General features: G+C 48.7%; 1 protein-coding gene across 1 annotated transcript in view; it reads right to left on the reverse strand.

The window, feature by feature from the left end:
* Positions 1-350: 350 nt before the first annotated feature.
* Positions 351-18384, reverse strand: part of LOC103602615 (intraflagellar transport protein 122 homolog) — a gene marked incomplete at its 3' end in the record, with an annotated part of 63609 nt that continues 45575 nt past the window's right edge. The window contains 6 exon segments of the mRNA XM_008587035.1: positions 351-491; positions 2657-2759; positions 4151-4322; positions 10316-10638; positions 13664-13717; positions 17748-17888. Of these exon segments, the coding sequence (XP_008585257.1) occupies positions 351-491; positions 2657-2759; positions 4151-4322; positions 10316-10638; positions 13664-13717; positions 17748-17888 (934 nt within the window).

Below are 18384 nucleotides of genomic sequence, written 5' to 3' on the forward strand. Positions count from 1 at the left end.
GCACTCTACAGAGTGAGCCACGGGCCGGCCCGATAAAAAATTTTAAAACTAGTGTTCACACAGGTCCAGCTATGGGCTCCTGTGTAGGAGGGGAGAGATAAGTTCTGAATTAGCAATGCAGGACAGGACCTCCCAACCATAACCTCAGGACAGCCCTCATACCGTCCTTACTTATGGGCAAACTGGAAAAAGATGACGCACCAGATTATGCCACTGCAAGACAGGCTTATGGACAATACACCCAATAAACAAGCCCAGGGCTTTAATTAAAACGTCCCAGCTCTTTCGATGCTTATCTTGGTGCCAGAGCAGAGCAGGGGAAAACAGCAGCCTGGTTGATGTTTACCTACCTTGAGCTATATCAAGGCACTGCATGGACAGCATCCAGTAATAATAAGCGGCATCGTTAAATCTGCTCTCCACCACGGCGTTGTGTGTGAGCTGCTCCAGCACCCTGACTGCTTCCCCCTGCCGCCCGGCCTTGTGGAATGCTGCAGGGGCACAAAAGCACACGCAATTTGGGGAGGCAGAAGAAGAAGTAGGACGGAATTTTTTTTTTTTTTTTAAAAGATGACCGGTAAGGGGATCTTAACCCTTGACTTGGTGTTGTCAGCACCACGCTCTAACTGACTGAGCTAACCAGCCATCCCTATGTAGGGATCCGAACCCTTGGCCTTGGTCTTATCAGCACCACACTCTCTCCCAAGTGAGCCATGGGCTGGCCCTAGGATGGAATTCTGAGGGGCTTGCAAGGGGCTGCTTTGGAAGTAGGACACTCATTGGAGCATGTGCAGTGCTTCGTTGCTGGGATGCCGCCTCTCAGGCCGGAGGCTATAAATAATCAAGGCTACATCCTGAAAAAAGTATAGTGAGATATACTCCTTTTTGGCTGGATAAAGGCAACTGATTTTGGAAAGGCATAGCAGAAAGAAAAACTGGAGGGGCCAAATTCCAGGGCAAAGTCTGAGGATGAAACTTGCTCATCTTCAGTGAGGTTTTGCCCTGGCTCCATTCCAAGGCAAAGCTTTGTGACTCCCGAGGTGATACTTACAGGACCTGACACTTTAAGAGGCTTGGCAGTTACAAGTGCTTTCATTGCTAATTACCTCACTGGATCATCACAACAGACTTATGAAGGAAATATTATCCTTTTTAAAATGAGCAATGAAATGGGCTTTGCAAGATGGAGGTAAAGAGGCGTACCCAAGGTCACAGACCTGAGCCCAACCCAAGTCCTAAGTTGGTCTTCAACTGAGTGCTTTTTGATGACAACCTTGAGAGATCTAGCTCTGTTCTTGAACCAAACATTTGTGAAAACAAGCAAAAATTCTCTCAATCATTCCTACATCTTTTTCCCTGAAATTTCCTGAATACCTACTATACAGCCTGTCTCTTGGGATGTGGGGGGCTGCCAGTGAAGCACTTCTAGCTGTGACCCTTGCCCACATGTGGGTAATCAGACGATCCAAATCCTCTGCCTTTAGTGAAGGAAAAGGTCTGGCCGTTGTTCCATTCTCATCTCCAATCTCTTTTCTGAGTACCAAGTTACTATGGTGATGGATTCTTGGAAGGGCAGACACAGACAGATGGATAGGTTGATGTGTTTTGCCCAAACATGCAGATACTTCAGCAACTGGGTGCTCTGGAGATGCTGAAGCAGCAAAGAACAGGCTGTCCTTCAATGGGGGCTTTTAGCTGAGGAGCTCCAACAGGGAGACGTGTTTGGCAATGTGTCCAGAGGTGGCAACTGTTACCATATAGAAGTGTAGATGAGATGTTATGGAATGGGACACACCCCGCTCAATGAGAAACTTCCTAAATAGGTAGCAAAACACAGAAGGATCCAGCTCCCCAGGCAGACAGATCCTGGTCCCGTGCCGGCTCTGCCACTCGTCTGCTTTGTGACTTTGCAGGGCACATTCAGTCTCTGCACCTCTGCACGGCTGCTGGTAAGATTCAAGGTTATGTAGGTTAAGTGCCCAGCCAGTGCCTGACATAGAGAGGGCCGTCAATTTCTTAATCATGATGGACATTATCAGTTAAGGCTTTGTACCTGCTCTGGCTCCTATTTCAGATGCAGCCATACCTCACGGGCAGCCCATTTTACCAAGAAAAATGCCGAGGAGCCGAGGTCACCCTGTTTGTCCAGAAACAGAACCTGAGTTTCTATTTCCAATAGAGGAAGGTGGAGGTGAGACTACACCACACACTCAGTGGCAGTCCTCTCTTTTTGTCCTCACTGCACCTTGGCTCCAATTACCTTTCTGCCACTTCCTAGCTATAGGACTTCAGGAAAATCACTTTATCTCTTTAACCGTTAGTTTTCTCACCTGCAAAATGGGAATAATAATAATGGTACCCACACCATAGGGCTGGTGTGAAGATTAAATGGAAAGCCACACTGGCATGCACATCACTTTTCTCAGTAACCACAGAGGCTCGGAGAGAGGACCTCAGAAGGTCCTGTGGCAGGCGAGTGATGGGCCAGGGGTGCGTGGCCCCAAAGTCCACGTTCTTTCCACTGCTCCAGTCTTTCCAACCAAACACATCACATCCCCAGGGTGAAGTCACCTTATTGGGTCCTACAGATAGGAAGGCCTGGCAGCCTTCCTGGAATGTGTGTCACTTCTGCAAGGTACCATTCTGTGTGGCCTACCTTTCTGGGCTTCTTCAAAGCGATCATTCTCTGCTAGCCACTGAGCATAGGGCACGTAGATGTCATCCTTAAACTCGGGATGCTTCTCACCCAAAGCAAAGGCCTGGAGGAAGGAGCAAATGCACTCTTAATAAAGCAGCCCCTTCAGCCCCCATGAAAACATGGCACTTGGCTGAATCCATTAGGGATGTCACATCTTGCCAGCCTGACAACTCAGAGGGGGAGAGTCCCTCCCCCACAACCACCCCCAGACACACAAAAACAAATCAGCTCTTTGAAAACAAAAGGCAATTAACAGCAATATGCAAGCGACTGGATTCAATAACAACACAGTCTGTTTCTGGACCACAGAAGCGGCACAGAATCGGAAACATTTTATTTTGAGAGTTTGCGTGGGCTCCTGTAGCGCTGCAAACAGATTTCTTTTAATTGCAGGCGACACCTAAGGAAACAGAATTGACATTATAATCATCACTCCTTATTAGCTGTCAAAAATGACTGTGGACTTGGTGCTGAATGGGATCCAGTGACTGCTTCACCTAAGAACCAGAACCACCTATCGGGCCAGGAGAACCGGAAACAAGCCACGGGGAGAAAGTTTGCCTGACGCACAGCCAGGACCGAGTGGTTCTCAAAAGCTCCAGTTTGTGCTGTTTGAGAAATCTCCTGAGAAATTTATCTTGAGAAGCCATTATTGCCTTTGTCCCTGGCCCCACCTTTTCTCATCAGCAAACTCATCGCCTCACCAAATGCAGCCACTCAGAGGGCAGACAAGAGTCAGACGGCTCTTACCCAGAGCAGGTCTTGCTGTAAAATAGACCATGGGGGGACAGGGGGCAGAGAGGACCCGGGGCACAGCCTCTGATCCCCGTGGGGATGGGTTTCTCTCCAGGGCACAGTCAGCCAGTGAGTGGCAGGGCAGGAGCCAAGCCACAGAGAGGGCCACACTGCTGCTTCCACCAGCCTCACTTAGGGGGGCCCTCTTTTTCACTGGTCTAGCTAATTCTCCTTACCCACCCTCACACCAGAGGCAGAGGAAGAGCTGGCCCCTGAAATGGCTCTGGCAGCCTGTATCTGGAAAGTATGGCTGGCATTTTCTGCCAGTAGGTTTTAAATGTCACACAGGTGCAGAGTTTCCACATCAGAGTTGCGCCTGAGCCTGTAGTGCTGGTCAGAGGCAGCTCAGACCAACAGCCAGCGCTGAAGCTGTCGTGTTAACACTCACATCCTGGTGCCTATCACAGGGCTGGCACAGAACTGGCAGTCAGTAAAGTTTTTCTCAATGAATGAATGAACAGATGGGAAGCTAGTACGGAAAGGCCGTGCAAGACGCTCTGGCTCAGAGAATTCAAGGTTAAATCTCCTGATTGCTGGGCCAATGTTCATTCCATTATGAGGGCAGCTTCTCTTTATCCAAACCTCAAAGGTCTCCTGTACCCATCTGCCCATGGCCCAGGGCTCAGGTGGGGCCCCAACCCCCAACTCTCCCCTCACCTCATCCCAGCGCTGGGTCTCCACGTGCAGCTGCACCAAGGACTTCAGATCACCAATCTTCAAGTAGGTCTCGGCAGCATAGCCAGGGTTATCCAGCTTCTTGAAGTAGTGAGCACACATCAGCAGGGGCTTGCGCTCAGCCTTGTCCAGCTTACGGGCGATTTCAATCAACCTGGAGAGAAGGGAATAGTGGAGAGGAGAGGGACCCTGTGAAGGAGCCTGATGGAAGGAAGTGGCAGGGGGGCTTCAGATCATCTCAAGGGCAGGCTCTGTGTCCATTCATTTGCTGTCCCCAATGCTAATGCAGTGCCATGCCCCCCCCAGGGGCTTGATGGATGGTTACTGAATGAGTGAATACATACTCCAGAACCCTCTCCAGGGCCCAGGAGAGGCCTCCTCTAAAGGATACTGTCTGCTGCTTCATGTGCCTTTCACAGGAGCTGCTGATCTATGCAGCAGGATCTGGGGATAGAAAGAGCTGTCTACTGATCCCCTACCAGGCACCAAGACAACAACATGAGCTTTCCCATGAATGATCTCACTGAATCTTCCCCACCTTAAGAGGTGGGTCCTATTATTCCCATTTTACAGGTGAGAAGACTAAAGTCCAGGGTGAAAGGTAAAGCACCCTGTCCAGATTGCACAGCCAGGAAGTGGCGGAGTGCTTTTTCTACCGCCATTTCAGAAGTTCCCACAGGCAGGCAGAGGCCATGGCATCAGAATTATTCAGTGACTGCTTCTAGAGGAAGAGGCATGTGTGGGGCCTGTTCTAAGCTCTGGAAGAACGGCCTGCAGGCAGTCTTGACTGTACCCTCCTCCTGGCCAAGGTGCTGACCACAGTGAGAGGCTGCAGGGACGAGCTGGCTCACCACTTCTTCCCAGTGGTGACCGGCCCTCCTACTGCTGTGGGGACATGGAGGTGGGACAGAACATGCTGGTTCCCTCTGGTCAGGCTGGGGTTTGGAGTAAAACTAGTTCTCTCAGGGGAGGGGCTCCACCCAGCCTGCTCTTTGTGAGAAGGGAAGGGAAGCAGCTGTAACAGGTCCCGTCTTAGAGACGGGCAAGCACAGGGAGGCCTGTCAGTCTGCACCGAGAATAATAATGGCATCTAAAAATAACACTGCTCAGCAGAGAAAGGACGCATTTTTAGGGAAAGGTGGCACAGGCAGCCCCCCCACCATCAAACTCAATATCCCTGGAGAAGAGGCACCTTTTACAGCCAGACCTGGAAAAGAGGCAGAACAGGCTTACTGTCTCTTACCTGAACTAGTTAAGTATCCCCAGGGTAACTTGATACATTGCACTTACAAATGAAGTGACATGAAAAACCAGAGGAGAGCATGAGGCCCTAAATCTGCCTGGCTCTCTTCCGTACCACCCCTTTCATGATAAGAATAATTTTGGGGGCAAAATCTATTCCTCTACTTCAAGAAATTTTAGTTTTGCATAAGAGAAGGATGGGGTGATAGGTTACCCACCAAGGTCCCTTTGTGAGGGGCCCACACACCAATCACATGATGGGGCTCAAGGGGGTGACCAGGTCCTGGCTGGGTCACTGCTACCACAATGTTGCTTCCAGAACAACCAACAGCCTTTAGGGCTCAAATGGACTCAACCTCAGAGGCCTCTCCCTCATAGTTCATTTGTGACAGCTGCGGCAGCATATGCATATGGACGCACTCACACATGTGAGCGTGAAGCCCACTGCCCGCCTGTGGGAGGACAAAGCCCTACACTGGGGATCTGATGCACTGAGTCCCGAGCCTGGATCCATCGTGCCTCTGTGCAGCCCTCCCCTAGCCCGCTCCATCTCCTCTGTTCTCTACCTTGATGCAGAGCTCAGGCTCAGCCTTCCAGGCCCCAGCTCCTCCATGTCTCTCATACCCTCAGCCACCACCCTCCCTCCCAGTCTACCACACGGCCAACTCTACCTGGGCTCCTGTTGTCTAGTTTCTCCTTCATTCTACCCCTGCTGTCTGAGGGGCTTCTGATGGCACAGCCCTGACTGGGGGGGTCCTCATTCCCTATTGACAAGTCTAAAAACCTCAGTCTGGTCCCCTAGGCCCTCCTGAGGCCAGCCCAGGTCCCCCTGCTGCAGCCAGCTATCCATCACCTTCCACTCCTGCACACGTTTTCTTCCCACTGACAAGTCTAAAAACCTCAGTCTGGTCCCCTAGGCCCTCCTGAGGCCAGCCCAGGTCCCCCCGCTGCAGCCAGCTATCCATCACCTTCCACTCCTGCACACGTTTTCTTCCCAACAGAACCGACACGCTCCGCTCTGCTCTGTTCGCGCTGCTCTTCCTGCCCGCACGGGCTTCTCTTCCTAACATCTCTATCTCCTGAAATTCGAGCAGACGCAACAAGTGGCAGTCGTATAACTTCGTATAATGTATGCTATACGAAGTTATTACGAGGGTTTATGACCTTTGTCTCCCTCTCTCATGGGGTTTGACATGTTCCTGTATAGTGACCAGACAACCCGGTTGCACAATTTCAAATAATCAGACCTACAATCTTTATTCAGATAGCATGGATGATACCACAGGCCTCAGAGTGGGGCTGAGCACGTGGTATCCTGAACTTAAACAGAATGATTTAAAGAGTAAAGTGCAGGCCCCAGCCCTTCCTCACTACCATACCGCTAGCAGTGCTATGCCCATCTGTTTTCTGAAATGTTCTGTTGTCTGAACTGAGGGGATTATCCCAGTGGCTTTGCCCCCAGGTATTCGCCTAAGACAGATAACAAGCAAAATTCTCTTTGGTTAATTACTTCTCCACTGAGTGGTATCAAATCCTGTCCTGAGGTCAGGTCTGCAGGGGTGGGGACCTGATCCAACAGTAGGACAGCAGGAGGTGGGGGAAGGAGATCTGAGGCAGGGGGAAGGGCCTTGGAGAGAACAGTGAAGGAAGAAAGACTGTGGTCCCAGAAGCTCGGGCTGGCTGGTGGCAGAGCCTGAGTTCCTTCCACCACAATAGAGGCCTCTGAAGGGCCATGCCCAGCTTTCCTGGGTTGACTCTAGAATGCCTGAGAAACAACCTCAGAAAATCACCTCTTCTCAGGAAACAGTGGGAGTCTGCCGTAGTTAAGGCAGCACTGGTGCTGACATTTTTAAAGGTGGGGCTTTTCAAAGAGGAAAATTGACAGCACTTTCGGCCCAGATCTGTATTACTAGCAAGAAGTAGTTTGTCTTACAAATAATGTACCCTGCAGAGAGTGCTCTGCACCTTTCCCCATGATTAATACGCAATTGTCAGGAATGTACAGTCAACATATGTTAAAAACCCACTTGAACAATTACCTCACTTTTTTTCTCCATTTGCTTTTGGGGTAATTGTGTAGCTCCTAAAATCATATATTAGGTTCGCCTAAGACAACCAAATGTTTTTTTTTTTTAAAAGATGACCGGTAAGGTGATCCTAACCCTTGACTTGGTGTTGTCAGCACCACGCTCACCCAGTGAGCGAACCAGCCATCCCTATGTGGGATCCGACCCCGGGGCCTTGGTGTTATCAGCCCCGCACTCTACCGAGTGGGCCACGGGCCGGCCCCAACCAAATGTTTTAAGAAGGGGAAGAAGGGACATCATTTACCCTGATGGTGGGGACCCAATAAAAGACAGACCTGCCTTGGCCGGCCTTTGGTTCCCTCTGGAGTTCTCAAAGGGGAAGGGGCTTGGAAAGCAGCCACTGACTCTGCCTAGCTTGGGCCATGACAGACACACCCTTCATTCCTGGTGGCTATTACAATGTGTATTCTTTATGCCAACAAAGAGCTAGAAACTGCCTACCTGGTTGATTAAATGAGGTTAGCAGCTGAGGGAAACAAGCATCATAAAAGAAGAGAAATGTCCTAAAAGGGGACGTCAGTGAGTGCTCAGAGGACATGGGGTTACTGTAGTAGGAAGAGTCAGAGGCTAAGAGGGAGCCATAAATTTGGGCCGTCACCCCAAGGAGACCATCCAGGCACATGGCTCACAGGCTTGAAGGAGCCTCCTCCTGTCCAGAAGTCCAGCTCAGGGAGCTGTGACTTAATTGAAGCTGAGTCTAAATGGTTCCTTCGAGGCTCAACAAACCGAGTTTTCAAAGGCTTTTTGGTTCCATGAAGCTAATTTACACGTTATCTGGGGGCCATGGCAAAGACTTTGTCCTGAAGTGGACAGAAAGAGGCTGTGCTGAGTGATGAATAAGGCTAAACAGTGTTCTCATGCTTGGTGATTTTGATAAGGACATACTACATAAGAGTTAAGAGCATTATAATTCCCTTTATCACCACATAAACATGTCACTTACCCAGAGAGCATACAATTTATTTGTACGTGGGAATGTAATTTAAAAAATTTTTGAAAGCCAGATTGAATCTCGGGAAGCAATTTTCAAGTAAACAAAAACATGCCATGTTAATAAGTACTGTATCTCCCCCACCCCCCAACATAATGTGTATATACACATTTTCTCAAATGCAGACTACTGGGAGGGGGGCGATGGGATTGAAACGGGACCAACTTACTTGGAATTGTGATTAAAAACTAGAACCAAAACCAAGTCCCAGAGTATTTACCTTCACAGAGAGCCAGACCAGATGGAGTATGTAAAGGGGCTGCATTTCTGGACGGAAGACTGTGGGTGCCTTCAAAGCCCCACCCAAAGCATGAGGAGGGGCAAGAGGGGGCCAGTCGTGGAGAGGTCTGAAGAATACCTACTCTGTGGTCATGCTCATCCCTCTCATTTCCCTGATTTTCCTACAGCTTGGCATTTGTGGAGGGCTTTCCCTACATTATCCTGTGCAATCCTCAGAACTAAACTGCACTGTAGCTACGTCCTCTGAAGAGGAAACCAAGTCTTAGCAAAATGAAGAGCCTTTACCTCGGGTCACTCCACAGGAGGGACCCAGACTCACACTACTCTCTGGATACCAAGGCAAGCCATTTTCTACTGCACCACAGCTGCCTACCTGGGGAAGCTTCAGGGGTTCTAGGAAGGGCCACTGGTTCCAAAGAACAATGAGACTGATGCCTAAATTCTACCTCTAGGGATTCGATCCTGTAGTTTAAGGTTTAATCCCCAGTGAAAATTTTGTTATCCCCAGAAAGAGGTGCTGTGATTTCAGGTGTTCTCAGGATGGGCGTACTGTGAAGCCTTGTCCACGCGTGTGGTAGGAGCATGGTGGCTGAGAAAGATGAAGAGGAAAAAGCAGAGGGAACACGAAGCATCTCAGATCTGAAATTGGGAGTGAAGGAATCACCAAGGTGAAGAGACAGGCTGGGGCCCAGGTGCTTGTCTAGGTACTGATGAACGGGAACTCCTAGGAAACATTGCAGGAGCCAAACACAACCTTCAGCCCCAGGATCTAACAGATGGTGAAAGATAAAAGAACACAGCCATCTTCGGGAACAGAAAAGCAGGAAAAAATGGGGAAGATTTTCCATCTTGAACTTGTGAGCTAGATAATTACCATTAATAGTCACTAATTGGTTGTGGCTGGTGACTCAACAACATTCTGAGAGCCTCCTCTGACACTATCAGGAGAGGCAGGTTAACAAAGGCACCTCTGTGGAAGGAAGAGCCTTACTGCTTGATGCACCCAAGTCTCCTTTAACCTTGTGTTGGGCTGAACTGCAAGTGTCTTGACTGGCCAGGATCCTTGTGGGTCTCATTCTCACACAAGCATCAGGAGCCTGGTCCAGGAAGCTCTTCTCCACGTGTACCTTTAAAGGCCCAGACCCGTTGGAGACTAACCTTAACGGGGGCCCTCCAAATGCAAAAGACCTTGTGTGGGTGGCTCTGCACCTGCCAGGGTGGTGAGAGGCACACTGTGCTAACACTTGAGAGTGGGGACTCTCGGGCCTTCTCAGAAGCCCAGAGCGAAGCCCAGAACAAGCAGAGAGCGGGAACTTAGGGACCCGTGGCTGGAATGAACCACATCATCCCGTATGGTTGGTAGGACCAGCTTGTGCCTGAGGACACTAATTCTTGGTGGCTCCTGACAAAGGTTTGAGAGAATTTGTGGGAGACAGCCCTGAAGTCCTGAGCCCTTGACACTTAATGAAGGATCACACTGATATAGACCCACAGCCCATCCAGCTGTTGTTGACAAAGATCTGAACTGTTGCCACACTCTGTCCCTTTGATGTCAGCCTTAAAGGTCACTTGTAGGTCAGTTTCAACCAATGAATGGTTCCTTCATTTATCAATCTGCCCACAGCCTTTCTGAGGTCATTGCTGACTTCCATCTGTACTGCCTCATGGGGCAAACAACTTGGACACTGCAGGTCAGAGCCCCAGTGGGCTCCAAGTGGCAGCTTGGGCCTGGTATGTGGGTGGATTACCTTGGCATACTCAAACATGCGGAGGTCGGTGTACATGTCAAGCGCCAGGTTCTCGTGCCCGCTCCTCTTGTACAGTTTGGCGGCCTCATGGAACTTCCCCTGGTAGGAAAACACATCTGCCAGAAACAGGTCATTGTTGGGCTCTCCCCGCTTCTTCCTCTCCTGGAAAAATTAGAAGCACAGGAAATGGCCTCTGCAGCCATGGGCAGGAAGCAGCCTTTACAAAGGTTAGGTGTTGCTATTTCAAGTTAAGCCCCTGGGCCTTCCTATTGGAATCTATGCTCGGCTTCTGGGCTGTTGTGTCTCTCACCTAGGTTTCTGGTGGGAACACTTGGTAACAAAAGCAGATTTTTTTCCAGACAAGAGAGGATCAAAAAAGATGCAAACCTTTGTTTGTTTAATGGAAATTCCTCAGGGTTGCTTTCCTGTATGTTCTTCCAAGGCAACAACTGAATAGTTTGGATAGTATGTGCTGCCAACTCATTGGCGGCCCCTAAGCTCCCAAGATCTCCCAAATCCCTATGTTCGGTTTGGCAGTGTTGTGACCCATGATGATGACAGACAAGGAGAAAGTTGCTCCATCTACTCAAGATGGAGACTAATAAAACAGGATAACAAGTCTTACTCTGTTCCTATTTCCAAAGAGAAGGTAGGAAATACGATATACTGAACATCCACTACGTGCGAGGTATACACTTAATATACACATGGACTTTTTTCCTATCAATGACTCTAGGGATAGGGTCACCACCCACATATTACAGAGAAGGAAGCAGAGTTCAAGAGCAGGAGCAGGTCGAGTTCACACAGAGCTGGCGTTTGAACTCAGTTCTACGTCACTCCAGATGCTCTCTGCATCACAATCCTGCCTTCTGAGGCAAATGATGTCCCACAACACACCTGCATGTGCGCACACACGCATACACAGGGGCTCAGCAGTGCTGAGGACGAAGAGAAGTACATCGCACCCTCCTTCCTCCTGTGTTAGGGAGCATTCATTAGTCTGCAGCTGAAGTATTTGTAAACACTCCATAGCACCCAGTCCTTCATCCCCGGCAGTTTCCCTTGTTTTCTAGCAAGTGTATCACAGTGGAGGAAGATGAAACATTGGATCAAACTCCTAGACAAGCTGGTGAAAGTTTTCACAGCTGGAAGCAACATGCTTCCCCACTGACAGAAATAACTTCTTTAAAAACCTGCACATAGTTCAGGCTAATCAGTCAAATAAAGTAACTTCTAATAGTTGGACGTGAATTAAAATCTTGCAGTGAGATAAAATATAGGTCTTACCAGGCATTGCATTTAGGCTGTATCCATTTTGGTCACAGAGTATCACTAGGATCAATAAAAATGATCTACGTACATTCTGCAGTTACGTATCAACATGAGTAGATTCTTTTCCTCCTGTTATGATAGTAATAGCTCACCTATCTAATAGGAAACTACTAAGGAACCTCAGTTCTCAGGAATAATGCCGAACACCTAGAAATTGGCAACTAAAGCTTCAGAACAGTCAAAATGGATTTTTGTTCAAGGGCACTTGATTTTTTTTCAAGAGACAACCTAGTTTACTTTAACTAACTTCCCAGCCATAGTATATGCCTCTTCTAGAGGCAGGCATTTTGAACTCAGTAAGAAATGACAAATGATGAGAGCTGGTCCTCACAGAGGCCAGTTACTTTTGCACAGAGAAAAATTATATTCCATGGCTTCAGATTAAGACCCCTAGTCCAAGCCGGCTGATTCACAAATGCCAGCCTGATAGTATCAGCACTGGGCATTACAGGTCGATTGTTCCAAGCAAGCCCTTTACTACGCACATAAGTAAACAACAGGATATAGATGCTCCTTATGGCATGCTGGGGTATGAAGTAGGTGGGGAAGGTGTGTGTGGTCTAGAGTAAAGACACCCACTACATAGGAAACAGACAGCCTGGGTTTGAACTCCAACCGAGCTTTTGGCCATGGACCCTTGGGGATGTGACATCACCTCTCTGAGCCTTAGTTTCCTCATCCACTGAACAGGGGTAGCAACAGTACCTGCCTCATTAGATTGCCATGAGGATCTAGAACGGTGTACACATGGACCATGCATGGGGCACAGAGCAGACGCAACAAGTGGCAGCTGGTGTTATGCTTAGTAGGCGGGAGCTCTTCTGCTCGACTCTTTTTGCCACTGAGCTGAGCACAGGGCTGGCCCATGAAAGGAGATAACTATGCTGAACTGAATGAGATGGACAAGACATTTGCTGGTTTCCTCACTGCTCACATCTGGGAATTCAAATGTATTTATTCCCACAGCCTCACAATAAATCTGTTCAGGAGAAAAAATATGTATGTCTTTTCATAGTCAGCACTGAGATACACAGAAATTAAGACTAGTGTCTACCATCACCCAGCAAATGGTGCACCTAGAATTAGTTTCTTTCACCCACCCCAGGCCTATCTTGGTTTGGATGACAAAACCGGTGTTCTCAGGGCCGACCCCGTGGCTCACTCGGGAGAGTGCAGTGCTGGTGGTGCCGAGGCCACGGGTTCGGATCCTATATAGGGATGGCCAGTGCGCTCGCTGGCTGAGTGCAGAGCAGATCACACTGTGCTGAGGGTTCCGATCCCCTTACCGGTCAAAACAAACAAACAAACAAACAAAACCCCCAAAACTGGTGTTCTCAGCCAGGAATGGGGGGCTGGAGGGGCGGGCTGCTACCGAGCTCAACGGCACTCAGTTCAGTCTACAGGCCTCTCTCTGCAGGCCCCTTTCTGGAGGTGGTGTGTAGATCATGTGCATTTGGGAAATGCCTCCTATACTGGCAGATAAATAGAGTCCGAGAGGATGGTAACCAGCTAACAAAGATGCAAACCAATTACTGAGAACCTATTTCATGCTCACAGCATCTTGCGAGGTAAGTCTGACCCCATTTCACAGACAAGAAACCAAAGCTCAGAGAGATTAGGAACCCATGTGCCTCATCTAGCTACCAAGTGACAGACTGCACTCCCTGCTCTGGGGCACTGTCTCCCCTTTCACGGCCACTCCGACCCCCCAGAGCAAAGCTGTGGCCTAGATGTCCAGACACCAGGGGGTTCAGTTCATGTGTCTTCAGGGCCCTCGCCTACTAGAAGGGCTGCCCATACACCACTGATAGAGTCTGTGTTTCTTGAGAAGGAAGAACACTTCATCTTTTACCTCGATGCTGTTGATGAGCTCTAAATATCGGAGGTCTTGCACTCTGGTGAAGGCCTACAGGGAAAGAAATAAAGAATAAAATCAGCTGCTTTCTTGCTTCAAAAGTAGGTGATTGGCTGGGGGTAGGAAGTCAAGCTCTAGAAAGTAAGCTGGCAAGGAAGGGGAAAAAAGCAAGCATTGATTAATCATCGTGTGTTCAGGAGGGTTATACCACCCGGCGAGGCACGGTTTTATCCCTAGGATTAGTCTATACAAAAAACAGCAAGGAAGTCCTGGTTGCATCAATCATTTTGGGATTAGGTAAAACAAAACTATGATACTGCAGTCTGTGCTGGTGCCTCCCTGGGAGGATCTATCCAAAAGGGAAGAGCAAGCTGGTCTGACGTTTGGAGGCTGTGGCATCAGAGCAAGAGCAAGTAAGATGTTACTGACTGATAAGAGACTGCAGGCACATCTTGGTGACTTGGATGGAAAGCAGGAGACAGCTCTGCTTACCCAATGGTGCCATAAACACAGGGCACCCAGAGCCCACAGTACCAACACAGAGGGAGAGGAGGAAGGGAAAGCTGAGAAGGAATAAAGATGGTTTCTGGAAGGATGGGGGAGGTAGGGAATGAATCACTCCAAGTCCCTGGAAGGCAAACTCTTATGTAAATCCTGAAAGTGCAGCCTTTGCCTTGGATTCCCAGTAAAGCCAGAAACTTTAACCCATACACTGCTAGAAGTTTCTAAGGAACAGGCAGACTGATGTTAGTTAAGCTTCTTTTGCTGCTTGCAAGGGGTTTAGAGGAACACAACCCACCATGACAGGCTGACCTTCATTTCTACCCAACTGTCCTTCTTTACGCTGTCCCATTTTTATTTATTTATTTATTTTTTATCTTTTTTCGTGACCGGCAACGGATCGCAACCCTCAGTGTCGCGCCCGTACCGGACCGGGACCGGCTACGGGATCGCAACCCTCAGTGCTGCCCCTGCTCCTCGCCCAGCCAGCGCAACCCTCAGTGTCGCGCCCGTACCGGACCGGGACCGGCTATGGGATCGCAACCCTCAGTGCTGCCCCTGCTCCTCGCCCAGCCAGCGAGCGGCAGGTCTGTATGTGGGATCCGAACCCTCGGCGGGAGCGCCGCTGCGCTTCTCAAGCGGCGCACTGTAGCAGTGCGCCACCGGGCCGGCCCCATACGCTGTCCCATTTGAAATGGGCTAACATGTGCCTAGAAGAGGTGGCAGCAGCAGGAGCCCTTAGAATTTACAATGCAGACTAACCCTGGGTACTTGTGGCCTCTCCTTAGTTGCATGATATCCTCCCTCCTAAAAAGACTTGTGGAAATGAACAAGTCATCTGGCCTCTGGCTGCCTCACAGATGACCACAATGTGACTTCTTTTCATCCCACAGGACTAGGCCCTGTCAGAGGCTGGAGACCCAGAGATGAATATGACTTGACCTCTGTCTCCCTCCCCAATTCAGGGGTCCACATTGTAAAAGGGGAGGCAGGCAGATTAAACAGATCATTAAACCTCCTTGAGCTAAGAGATATGCAAGTATGAATCAGATGACTTTGGGAACACAGATTTGCTGTCTGAGTCCAGGCAGTGGCAGGAGGCAGGATTAAGAAAGGCATCACAGAGTAGGAATCTGGCAAATGGGTATTCTTGAAGAGGGATTCGTAGAAAGAGTAAGACAGGCATCATGTGAGCAAAGGCACGGAGGGCTAAGAGCACCTGTGTTCCATGCTGAAGGTCTCATAAGTTACTTTCTTGATCTGGTTTTCCTTAAAGTACCATGAGCGGGGAAATCAGGAATGCCCAGCAAAGTGGAAGAGAGGGAAAGAAGGAACATTCTAGGTTTCTGTCCTAGATCTGAGGCTTTCCAGATGGAAGTCCCTGAATCTACTTCTTCCCTACTTTCCACCTCCAGCAGTCTTCTTTGTGGAAAGGGGCAAGCTAATGACGTCCTCTCCAAGGGTCTTCCTAGTTCTGCTGTGCAGGATTGTAGGATTTGCCCCGTGAGAAATCTGTTTCCAAGTTCCTTTGGCCACGACACATTCTGCAGAGTCAGAATGCCTGGTTAGAGTGGTCAGAGTCACAAGGCCTGTGAATAACCTCAGCAGAGGGAAGTGTGGGAACGGAAAGCATCTGCAGCCTTGCTCTGGGTCTTGGTGCTAAGCAGCTCTCCTACGCCACCTAGTGGGAACACCGGTCTGTCACTGGGAGCTACTCTCTACAAGCATGTGAGCTGGAGTGCCTGGCATAGGGAAAAAGAAAGGCTGGGGATACCGGATTTGGATAAAATATTGAGTTCTAGTCTATGGTCAAAATCTTGCAGCTTTTTCAAAACATCATATTGTACACAATAAATATATATACAATTTTTATCTGTCAATTTAAATAAATAAACACTTCAAAAAAACCAATTTGTGGCTTTAATAGAACCATTTCTGTTCTCAGGGAGTGTTTTGGGGTTAATTTAACGGTCATTCCAGTTTAGTTTTCATTCATTCAAAACATGTGCTGAGTTCCTAGCCCATCTAGAGAACTGTGCTGGGCAGAGTAGAGGGACGCTGAGATAAGGGAGGTGGTTAGTTCCTGGGGTATAAATAGGGGACAACCCAGAATGAAGACTTTAATTTCATTCCATGCTAAGAACAAACAGACACAACATACTGGGGGACCCTTTGTTATTCTTCACCCCTCCTGGCATTTCTGGGTGGGGTAGGAGAAGGAAGCTCCCTCCATGGAGATGCTCCCTTCCTCCCTGAATTCTGAAAGCCTCTTCTGTTATCTCTTTCCTACACTTAGTAGATCTAAAAATATAATATAGATTACTGTATAATGATAATTTGCCTTGCTTTAATAATGGCTAGCATTTGACAACCATTCCTAGATTTTTTTTTTTTTAATTTTTTTTAAAAAGATGATCGGTAAGGGGATCTCAACCCTTGGCTTGGTGTTGTCAGCACCATGCTCAGCCAGTGAGCCAACCGGCCATCCCTGTATAGGATCTGAACCCGTGGCCTTGGTGTTATCAGCACCGCACTCTACCGAGTGAGCCATAGGCCGGCCCTAACCATTCCTAGTTTTAAATTCCCCTTTGCAACATCTAAGCTAAGCCTAATGATGCTGTAGAAGGCCAGCAGGGCATTTAAGAGTTTTCACCAACCCACTTCAGAAATGGAGGACTGGGGCTCTGGGAGAAGTGGCTTGCCCGAAGTCACAGAGCCTCTTACTTGGCAGAGCCGGTTCTTGACAAGGGTTCTGAGTCTTGGTCTGGTCCAGTCCATTCTCCTCCCACGCCTCGAAGTCTTGACTTCGCATGAGGCGGGCATCACATACCTCTCCATCCTGCTGTGCACCCGCCCGGCAGTATGAACCAATGAGCAGCTCAGTAACCGATCACGGGAAGATGACAAGGGAAGGCAGGAGTGCGGGGGAGGGGTCTAAGCCATTTCTTCCCACCTTGGGTTGTAGGTGGAAACCCAACTCAGAAACACATCTGGGCTTTTTTCACTGTGTGGAAAGGAATCAGATGTTTTCAGCCATTTCTCTTGCTTTAATAGACCAAGCCAGAAATAACACAATGAATCAAGTCCATAAATCATGCCATGAAGGTATGTGGGAAGTGACCACAGTGCTGTTAGAACCAGAGAGCATGACCATGTCTTCCGCCACACTTAGCAGAGTGCTAAGAAAGCAGCACTGTGTAATAAGTGGCCTAATGCTCATACCATTTATTGAGTGCCTATTATGTGCCTGGCTTTTAGCTAGGGGCTTTACATAAATAGCTAATAAGAGTGAGAACCAGAATCTATCAGATACTTCTTCTGTACAGGGCTTTCCAGGCATTTCCCCATTAGATCCTTATAACTTTGTTCTAATTCTATGGAGAAGCAACCTTAGAAAGATTGTTACCTTTGCAGGCTCACAGTGAGGAAGTGGCTTAGCTGAGATCTGAACCCAGGTAAGTCTAACTCCAGACCCCACTACAGTCTGCTTCTGCCTCTCCATGTCACCTGGACCCCCTTCTGCCTCCTTAAGGGACCCCCACAAGGATCATATTCCAACTCATGCTGACCAGAGGCTTACCTTCTTTGCTGTTTCAAACTCTAATCCTTCTAGCGCTTCCATGGCTAGCTCACGCCAATCAGTGTCTGTCACGCCCAAGCAAGCAATCTGGTAGGCTTCTTTGAACATTTTCCTATCCAGGTACTGGTACATTGGAGCAGACTGCAGGATTTCATCAAAAGGAAAAAAGAAGACTGTTTGCAGAGCAACGGAAAGAGTCAGATTCATACAAAGCTCATATCCAGATGTGCACGACTTAATTACGAATGTCTGTAAAGAAACAATCCAATGAGCAATCGGTACCCTCCTCAGCCTCACCCCAGCCATTGTGTGCCTTCTGCTCTGCCACCCCCACAGCCGAGCTACAGCACTCTGCAGCACAGACCACCTGCCCACTCCCCCTTCCCCACCTCCAGACCCACTACCACAAGATGTCACCCTCACCTGGAATGCCTTTGCCCTTCCCCCGCTCTGCAGAAAATACCTACTTGGCTTTCAAGGCCCTCTTAAGATGTCGAACCCCCTGTCCTGTAACCCCAAAACACTTCCTGAGGATAGAAACAATTGTATTAAAGCCACAAGTTTTGTGTGTGTGGTTTTTTTTTTGAACAGTGTTTATTTATTTAACTGACAAATGAAAACTGTATATATAGTTATT

Source organism: Galeopterus variegatus, unplaced genomic scaffold (assembly GCF_000696425.1).
Source record: "Galeopterus variegatus unplaced genomic scaffold, G_variegatus-3.0.2 Scaffold4222, whole genome shotgun sequence".
Classification (NCBI taxonomy): Eukaryota; Metazoa; Chordata; class Mammalia; order Dermoptera; family Cynocephalidae; genus Galeopterus; species Galeopterus variegatus.